The sequence below is a fragment of the Capsicum annuum genome, chromosome 3, assembly GCF_002878395.1.
Source record: "Capsicum annuum cultivar UCD-10X-F1 chromosome 3, UCD10Xv1.1, whole genome shotgun sequence".
Lineage (NCBI taxonomy): Eukaryota > Viridiplantae > Streptophyta > Magnoliopsida > Solanales > Solanaceae > Capsicum > Capsicum annuum.
Genome location: NC_061113.1, coordinates 263,643,006 through 263,652,981, shown reverse-complemented (window position 1 = coordinate 263,652,981; position 9,976 = coordinate 263,643,006). Strand labels below are relative to the sequence as shown.

Here is a 9,976-nt window from a genome sequence, read left to right as displayed (position 1 = left end):
GTATTTTTTTAAAAAAATAATCATCTTCCGGTGATTCAACCTTTCTAAAAAAATTTATTTGCTACAATCCTTAATTTGGTGGCTTAGGTTGTTACAGTACCAGATTAATGCAGAATCATATTACAATGCTTTGTTGTGCCTAAAACCTAAGCCTTATAATCGTATTGATTAATGTAGCTTTTCAAAAATCATTTGTTACTTGGTACTTTCTTGGACCTCAATTTTATACTTCGAGAATTGAAAAATAAAATAAAAATACATTTGCATGTGAAAAATCAACTCGAATATAACATACTTTGATTTTTAAAGTGACACTGCACATGAAGTAGGATGAGGTGGATGAAAATTTTCTTATGTCTACTACCTACACTAGCTTGTATTTCGTATGTTTGTGCAAAGCTAAAATATGGTGTTTGAATTTGGAAACTAACTCGAATTCTTTTGGTAAATTGGTGTTAGGGTTGACTTGCGCGATTCTCTCGACTATTTTGTCAGGATAGATTACGCTTTCACTAATACATGTATTGAGTAACTTTATCCATTAATACTTAAAATATATAGAAAGAAATGATCTAATGTTCTTTATTTTCTTTGGTTTTTACCCACTTTATTAACGGTTAGGTCATACCTTTGAGGAAATAGTATGATAATGGAAGTCGAGGATAACGGTAAAAGGTTAGTAGGTAATCGATCGTGTCTAGTTTTCCTTTTCAGCTTTGTTAGTATTACTCTCCTATTATTTTATTCTTTGATTTTAGTATTTTACTTGGTTGTTTCCTTCGCTTCAATTATCGTATCATTTGTATTGCTATTGTTCTCTTTGTCTTTGTTTTTGCTTTACATATTTTTTGTTTGATATGCTTTACCTGAGCCGAGAATCTACCAGAAACAACATCTTTACCCTCACAAGATAGGGGTAAGACTGCGTACATACACACTACCTTCTCCAAACTCCTTCGGTTTTTAACCCATTTCATTGATGATTAGACCATGCCACTGAGGATAAGAGTATGATAACAGTGATTGGGCAAAGACATGTTGAAAAACGGTGAGGTGGTCCACCTCAAAGGGAAGAAACCTTGTTTGTGATAGCACATGCTTAGACATTCAATTGTATGGACACTGGGGTAAACAACAGCTCCACAACAATTTCAAATCAAAATGCCAGTGAGGACAGAGCTAGCCAATGCATATAATGGAAATGTCACCAAAAAGAGGGTTCATAAGTTACTTTACAATATTGTTTCTTGTCTATTTACTTGATTGTTTTGGCTATCATATCAGCTTGTCATTGGCCCAATCCCAAATAGATCCAAAGGGTGATGAGACCTTTGAGAGGTGATGGTAAAATCTTTTCAATGCTTTGGATGCTAACAATTTATGAATGGACCACTTAGTTTCCAGTGTCTGCTCACTCTCCTAATGTGACCCATAAATTCAATTTTCTATTAAAAAAATGTGGACCACTAGAGCAGCACACCCTCTTTTCTTAGGGTTTTCATGACTACTAGTTACGCTTTTTTAAACTGCCACCAACAGTGATGGATTCAGAATTTAACGTAGATTGTGAATTGAGAAAATGAATTTGAAATATATATTATTTTCACACATATATATACAGAGTTCTATGTCAAGCATTGAGTTGTGTCAAATCCGCAAACCCCATGATTGATAGACAGCTCTTTTCATGTATCTTTCACTTTCAGTCTCACTATGTCTCTTTAAGTAGATTCAGCAACATCGCACCTTTTGTAATAATAAAAGAAATTGATGAGCAATATCCAGAATCAAAGCACACATGCCTTTCATGTCGTGTATGTATTGGGTTGGTGTAAATACTAAAGCCGGCAACGAGGAAAAAAAGAGAAGGAAAGGGTACCTAAACCCCCCAAGGCATATATTTCTTTATTGCCACCATCCAACTTCCAAGGACCACAAAAAGTAGCCAACTTCCATGAGAGAGAAGGTAATTTCTTTAATTAGGAACTTGGATAAAGTGATGGAGATCATCAAAAACGAAGTAGAGAGAGTACACACAATCCGTGAAACCAAAGATACTTTGTCCTGATCCACAAACAAAGCATGGTCACTTACACCAATTTACTACCACTACTAATACTAGTCTACTACTACCAAACAACAAACCTCCTAAATGAAAAAAATACAAAGTAAAGGTAGGTATTAAGTTCTCAACAAAGTTGGTTAAAGTAAAAGCAAAGTAAAGGCTGAAAGTAATAATTACAGCAACCATTATCCACCCAACAAGAACACAGATTGGTCCTCCCCCACACAAAGGAAAATGAGAAAAGGGCTCTAGCTCTACTACAATGGGAAGAAGAAAGGGGCATAAATTGTTAAATGTAAATGAAAGGAGATAGGTCCTAACCAACAGATGATAACATGAAAGTTTAATATGCTTAAATGGGGTTCTGTAAATTGGTGACGGTGCCTCTTTAGTACAAGTACTGCTGCACATGTAAAAGGACTAAGGTCCACCTCAATCAGATTCATTGACAGAGTCAGACTGTTCTTGAGTAACCCGTAAGCTTGAGCGACGGAGTTCTTGAATCCGCTCACAGACCTCGGGCATCGAAGGTCTGTGGTCGGGGTATTGAGCCGCACAATCTATTGCAAGCTGCAAGAGTTGCACCATTTCTTCCTCAACACTCTGGTACCTAAGGAGCTCAAGATCAAAAACTTCTGAAGTCCATTGCTCTCGAACGATGGATTGCACCCATCTTGGCAAGTCAACACCTTCCTCATTCAGGAGGGCGTGAGTGGGTGGCTTCCCAGTAAGAAGCTCCAGAAGCAATACACCAAAGCTATATACATCTGCCTTTTGGGAAACTCTGCGTAGGTCAGTCACCTCTGGAGCACGATATCCAGCAACTCGAGTTGGCGAAGTTGGAGGTCCAACAAGCTGGGCTAGGCCAAAATCTGAGACTCGTGCATCATATGATTTGGTGAGAAGAACATTGGATGATTTAATGTTCCCATGGACACTTGAACCTAGAGAGTGTAGGTATTCAATGCCCCGGGCAGTACCAAGGGCAATGCCTGACCTGACTTCCCAATTCAGTGGTGTCCTGCCAGACCCCTTGTTTCCTGGAAAATAACAAAGCTCGGTAGTGAATAGCACGAATATAAAATTTTAGCAAACATCTTATGATCTAGTTTCTCAATTTAACAAGTTTCAGAGTTTCACAAGCTACAAAAATAGCAACATTTCACAGATGCACCTCTAGCAAATCTAGAGAAATGAGATGAGATTATCAATAATCCAAATCGTGTTTTTAGAATTCATCGAAGAGAAATGTTCAAATTCATACAAGATGCACACTTGTGAAGAAATATGATAGATTCAATTAGTGCAGGTTAAGGATATTGTTGGATAAAGTTTATGATATGACAACTAAGAATAGGAAAAATAGAGTTCTGCTTATGCAACTTTTCTGCTTATAAGAGAACAGTAACAATCCTTGGGATACACTGAATGGTCACAAAAGGCACAAAGCCAAATTAGGCATGCTATAACAAGACATCTATCTTTTGTTCAGTTAGATGTTCACCCCCAAATAGAGACATTGCATGTAGCCCAGTAAGCAACAAGTCCAACTAATCAATCCACAGCCTAAAACAAGAAAAGCAATTAAAAGAAATATCAATTTATTAGAAAAGAGTATAAGTTTGACTCACCATGAAGAAGTGCAGACAAGCTTCCCATTGGCATGTAATCATAGACAAGAAGTTTTTCCTCCCTGCTGTAATAATATGCCCTTAGAGGCACCAAATTCTCATGATTCATCAATCCAACCATATCGATTTTCTCCCTGAAATCCATCTCAGATAAGGTCACATCCTTCAATCTCTTAACAGCTACAACTGTACCCATCTCCAAAACCGCCTTGTAGGCTGTTCCAAACGTTCCCTTCCCTAAAACCTCCGCGGAAGCTCTCAACAAATCCTCCAAATCAAACATCCTCGCAGACCCGAAAAAGATCAGCTTTTTAATGCCACCATTTCCACCACTCTCTCCTCCCTTCCCAGTAGCTGTCATTGCAGCAGCAGCTGCTGCTGCCACCGAATACCCGTTACTCCCAACACCACCATTTTCAGCATCCACATTAGGTTTCTCCCCAGAAACTTCTGTTTCCGGAGTCTTATACGTTGCCACATCAACAGACCTCGCACTGTTACCACTCCTCTTTCTACACAACACAAACAAAATCAACATCAACAGAAGAAACCCCACAACAGATCCAACAACAATGCCAGCAATTGCACCACCAGACAACTTCTTCTTCTTATGCCCATCCCCAATCTCAATCCCACCAGTAGCTATAGCAGGCTGAGTAGCCTGTCCAGGACAAACACTAAGCGGCTTCCCACAAAGTGAATTCCCACCAAAAGCATCAGCAGGCATTCCTTCAAGACTCTTCGGAATCGACCCATTTAAGCTATTACCAGACACATTAAACTGCTCAAGATTCGCCAGCTTCAACTCCGGAACACCCCCAGAAAACTGATTATTCTCAAGAAACAATGTCCTCAAACGAGTCAAATTGTTAAACCCATACCGAATTTCACCAGAAAAATTATTGTTCGAAAGATCCAACCGAACCAACAAATGCAACCCAAAGAGCGAAGAAGGAACAGAGCCACTAAAACGATTATCTTGAAGATAAAGATTCCTCAGCTCAACAAGCTTGTAAACATCAGAAGGAATCGAACCCGACAACCAGTTAAACCTCAAACTAATTGTCCTAACCTTAGTAAGATTAGCAATGGTGTTCACCGGAACTTCACCGGAGAGCGACGCCGCCGGTAACCGGAGAACCGTAACACGATTATTCTCACACAAAACACCAGCCCAGTTACATGGGGTTACATTAGAAGCATTCCAAAACAAAGTCCGACCACCTACAGCAGACCGTAACGCCAACAAAGAGCTCCGGTCGGAATTCAGATCTGAAGAACTAGTTAAGAAAAACAAACCAAGAAACAGCAGAACAGACAACCTTAACACGATAAACAAACGAGAAAAACCCAACATTGTGTGTGAAAAACTATACATTCATTACAGAGAGAAAACTAAAAGGGGGAAGAGAAAGAAGAGACAAATATTTGGTGGTGTTGGGTTTAAGCGTTTTAGCTTTTGCTGTTGGCTGGTATATGTATTACAAAGGGGAGGGTGAAGTGACAGTGGATATGAATTCTTGTTTTTTTAGTGGGGGGGAAGTAGATGAAATTAGAAATCCAGGGTGTAAAATGGAATAATTGAAAAACAAAAAAGAGTAAAATATTTTCTCCGTATCTAATTAGGTGTCGTCATTACAAAAAAAATGCTTTATCATTTCATAAAATTAAGGCATAATATTTTTTTTTTCATATTTATTCTTAATCATAAATATAAAAAGATATCAATATAATATAAAAAAAATGTTACCTCCGTTTAGAAAAGGCAATCTACTTTGATTTGACATAAAGTTTAAGAAAATAAAGAAGATTTTCGAATCTTGTGGTTTTAACTTAAAGTAGTGTCAAATGTATCAAAATTCTCTTTAATCTCGTGGTCATAAACATGCCACGTGGAAAGTTGAAATTAAAGTATTACCAAAAAAGAAAAAAAAATCATTCTTTTTTAAACAAACTAAAAATAAAAGCAGTTCATTCGTTTTTAAATGAAGAAAACATTAAATAAAAAGAAATAATAAATAAAAATGCTTTAATCAATTTAACATGTAATTACTGTAATATTTTTCTTAAGGATACAAATAAAATATAAAAGAAACCCTAGCTGTTCTTTTTTTTTTTTTTTCTCCTTTTTCTTAGTATGGTCAACAGCTATCAGAGTTGATGGGTGTAATAAGTATAAAGAAATGGACTGTTTTCTTCTGCTAAGTAAAGAGTGAGGAGTCCAACACTTTTTTCATAGGATTTTTATTTTTTTTGGCTATTACTTTTAATCATATTGTATGATGTTTTTTGTTTATGTTTAGTAAAATAAATCATTTTTTGCCTAACTAACAAGATTTTTTTTAAAATAATGTGATGAGGCTTTGGGGGCGAGTGGAGGAAATTACACTTAATGGAAATGAGTCATCCTTAATTTTTGACCACCACTTATTTCATTAAAGAATTTTCAAAGCCAAAAATTAAGTTAGTGTTTGACCATAAATTTTTGATAATAGATTTTTGAAATTTAAATATTTGTTTGATCATAAAATTTGATCAGATTTTGAAAATAGAATATTTTCAAATTCAAAATTCAACCACAAATTTTCAAGTCAAATGTATGTCAAAATATAATTTCAATTTCAATATCACAACTTCAAAAACTTAAATTTTAAGTTTCAACTTTAAAAACTATGATCGCACGAAAGCTAAAATATCTTTATTTATTGAATAAAAATTGTTAAATTTAAAGTTTTATCCATAGAGTGATCGAATCTAAATGACTCACTTCAAGGTCATCTATGTAAATCACTCAATTTATAATTAAGAAGTACTCTAAATTAAAAATATGTCTAAGTTAAAAATTTGATATGAGTAGCATATATCAAGTACTATAATTAGTTTACCAAAAAAAAAAGTACAATAATTATGGGGTTTTCTTTTTACTTTTTTTGGTAGTTCAGCTTTGTCATAGAATTTCTTGATTGGATTAAAAGCCTTAAAGATTATTGATTTTTCTTTTATGAAAAAAGCAGCTTCTGCAGCTTGGACTATCTGTTCTTTGAATTTCTTGATTTGGGGTTCTACTTTTTTATTTCTCCCCTAACCTTTTTTTAAGGTTGTTGCCAATAAATTATTTAAATGAAATAGGATAAATTGTTTTTTTCCTTTTTTGTAAAATCTATTCACTTAAAAATGGAATAATTCAAATGCATGACATAAAAGGTTTTTCATTAACCTTAATTTTAAACTAAATAAAAGAACAAGAAGATGAAATTAAAGTAATTTTTTGTCTTTTGTGTCCTTTTCACAAAGCTATATTCTGTACAAGTTGTCTTATGTTCGGTCTGGTATAAAATAATACTTAGGTCGTTTGATTAGAAAAAGGTTATTTTAAAATAATTAATTTTAGAATAAGTTATTTCGAGATAATTGAAGATTAGTTATCTCATCATTTATATAGAATAACTTATTCCATCATTATGATGTAAATGGTGGGATAAATAATCCTGGTACTAATTAATACTTTAATCCAAATATGAAATAAAATAATACTTTATTTTATTTTAAAACTATTTATCCCTTATCACCAAACGACCCCTTATATTATTATTATATATAACTATACTAACAATACGTACTACTTAAATGAAGTGTCAATCAATCATGGTAAAAAAGTTTCGATCCAATATTTTCAGTTTTAAACAATTGGAATATCACTAACGTAATATGATGCTCAAATAAGAGAGGCATATAGTTGGTAAGTACAATTTATTTAACTTTGACTCACATATAGTGGAATTTTTTTTATGATTTTAGTCATAGGTTTTGAACTTGAAAAATTGAGAATTTAAAGTTGTATATAAACATGTAGTATTTTACTTGAAAAAAGTTTAAAGCTTTGTGAGTCAAAGTTTGTAAAATTTATGGTCAAATAGGTATTAAAAGATAAATTTTAAAAATTTAATCTAAAATTTATGGTCAAACATTAAATTACTAATCGGCTACAAAATACGCACCTTGTGCCCGATTTACGAGGAAGTTGATTTCTCACATAATCGCTTGACTTATGAGGAGTAATAAGTATTATCTCAAAAACTTAATTTTCTTATTTGAAAAATCTAAATAAAAAGTGACCTAATTGAGACATAGAGATTTTTGACATACTAAAGAGGGTGGGGTCCGAATGTGAGCATATTTAATCCCCATCACAATTTGTCATTTTTATTTAGAGGGAGGGGCCAACCAAATCCAAAAAGCCTCTTTCCTCAATTTTTTTTCAATTTATAATCAATTACCTCAACATCAAATAATAGTAGTAATATTAAACGAAAGACGCTTAATTTTTGTCTCACAAAAAAGAGGGTTAAACTTCACATCAAGAAACAATATTTTCTTTGGACATTGAATGATGTTAAAGTCAACAAATAAAAATAAATTAGTTGTAGGAGTAATTAATGAGACTTGAGCTAATTGCAGTGACATTATTCTTTAATTATCTGAGCATGCAGGATAATTAATTAATTATTCAATATGAAAAATATTTAAATATTCTTCTTTAGAAATTATATTTAGGGATTATGTTAAATATTTTACGTTGTACAACTGTACAAAATTTGCGCCCATGGACAGTTGACCCGACAATTCTCATGTCTCATGCTTTAGAAACGTTGAATTTTGATTGAGAAAATTTCAAAAATAGCAATTATAGAATCTTAATTGTAACTTTTATAACATAGTTTTAAAATTATAAAAAAATAGCAATATGTATTTTGTATTTCAGTAAACTATTGTTATTTAAATACATATACAATTAGAGATTCTCTTCCTAATGTAATGCTAATCTGTTTGAGTTAAATAAGGGAAAAAATTATTCCTTAATTTATGACACATTTAATTTTATAGATTCATTTACCTTATAAAACTCTTTTTTTACCACAATCATAAATTACAATTACTGATTGAAATTCAAAAAATATTTTTCATAATCAGTAATTCAAAGCAAATTCAAAATACAGATTCAAATTCAAACTCTCTTCATCAGTATCTCTCTTCATGTTATATATATATATATATATGTATATATAAATATTTTTCATAATCAGTAATTCAAAGCAAATTCAAAATACAGATTCAAATTCAAACTCTCTTCATCAGTATCTCTCTTCATGTTATATATTTTTCATAATCAGTAATTCAAAGCAAATTCAAAATACAGATTCAAATTCAAACTCTCTTCATCAGTATCTCTCTTCATGTTATATATATATATATATATAGAGAGAGAGAGAGAGAGAGAGAGAGAGACGTATTTCGAAAAAAATATATTTGAGTTAGACGTAAATACAAATGCAAACTGGAATGAACATATGTATTAATCATAAATATGTATTTTTCAAAATTTACAAATGTATACCAGAAAAAATATACTTTCAGACTTGTAAAAAACATGTGTTATTAAAAATATATATGTACACTGGAATGAACATGTGTATTATTCATAAATACATACGATTCATAAATTTATATGGACTTCTGCATAAGAATACAATAACTATGTATAGTTCAAAAATATATGTGCAAATTTGTAAAAATACATGTGTGTATAATCATAACTGAAAAATACATATGCATTAGAAATAAATACATATACAAAATTGGATAGAAGAAAAGTTCATAAAGACAATTACTAACATTTACATAAACTAACCATGAAAATATTGGAGTTTAAATATATATGCAAAAGTGGACAAATATATATGTATTGTTCATAGATCTATAAGCATAACTGGAAAATACATATGCATTACTAATAAATACATATGCAAAATTGAAAAATAAATATTCATAACAACATATGGCTAACAGTTGCATAAACTAACCACAAACTAAAAATTATTTTAGAAGATTGAACATCAATAATTTAAATATAAGAGAAAAAGAAACATTAACATATCAATTTTCAACATTAAAGTAACATATCAAACTTAAGAAATGTTCAACTAAATTTTTGTCCACCCAAAGTTAACTGTGTTAAATACAATAAATTTAAAGTACACATCAAATTTCATGCACTTCAGTGTCTTCTGTTATCCCGTTTTTCCTGGGATGCCTCATTGGTGCTTCATCATCACTCTGTGCCTTCTCTTCTTCTTTTCTCGAATCATAGTACCACAAAATTGAAGCATATCTTGTGCCAAGAAGATCTGAGTCAAAATCAACATATTGAACACCTTCACCAAAAGTAAGACACTCAACATATGTCACCATATATAAACCAATTCCCTGCAAATATATTTAT

General features: G+C 32.3%; 1 protein-coding gene across 1 annotated transcript; it reads right to left on the bottom strand.

Annotated features, from left to right (window-relative positions):
• Positions 1 to 2,043: 2,043 nt before the first annotated feature.
• LOC107862133 (probable inactive receptor kinase At1g48480) lies at positions 2,044 to 5,205 on the bottom strand. Its single transcript, XM_016707598.2, has 2 exons — positions 3,697 to 5,205; positions 2,044 to 3,105 (listed from the first exon to the last, which is right to left on the bottom strand). The coding sequence occupies exons 1-2, from the start codon at positions 5,072 to 5,074 to the stop codon at positions 2,498 to 2,500; spliced, it is 1,986 nt and encodes a 661-aa protein (XP_016563084.1). The 5' UTR covers positions 5,075 to 5,205; the 3' UTR covers positions 2,044 to 2,497.
• Between the last annotated feature and the right edge of the window lie 4,771 nt (positions 5,206 to 9,976).

Excerpts from the sequence above, each read along its gene's own strand:
- LOC107862133 (XM_016707598.2), bottom strand. The coding sequence starts at position 5,074 with ATGTATAGTTTTTCACACACAATGTTGGGTTTTTCTCGTTTGTTTATC. Across the intron at positions 3,106-3,696 it reads CTTGTCTGCACTTCTTCATG|GAAACAAGGGGTCTGGCAGG; the intron begins GTGAGTCAAACT and ends GTTATTTTCCAG.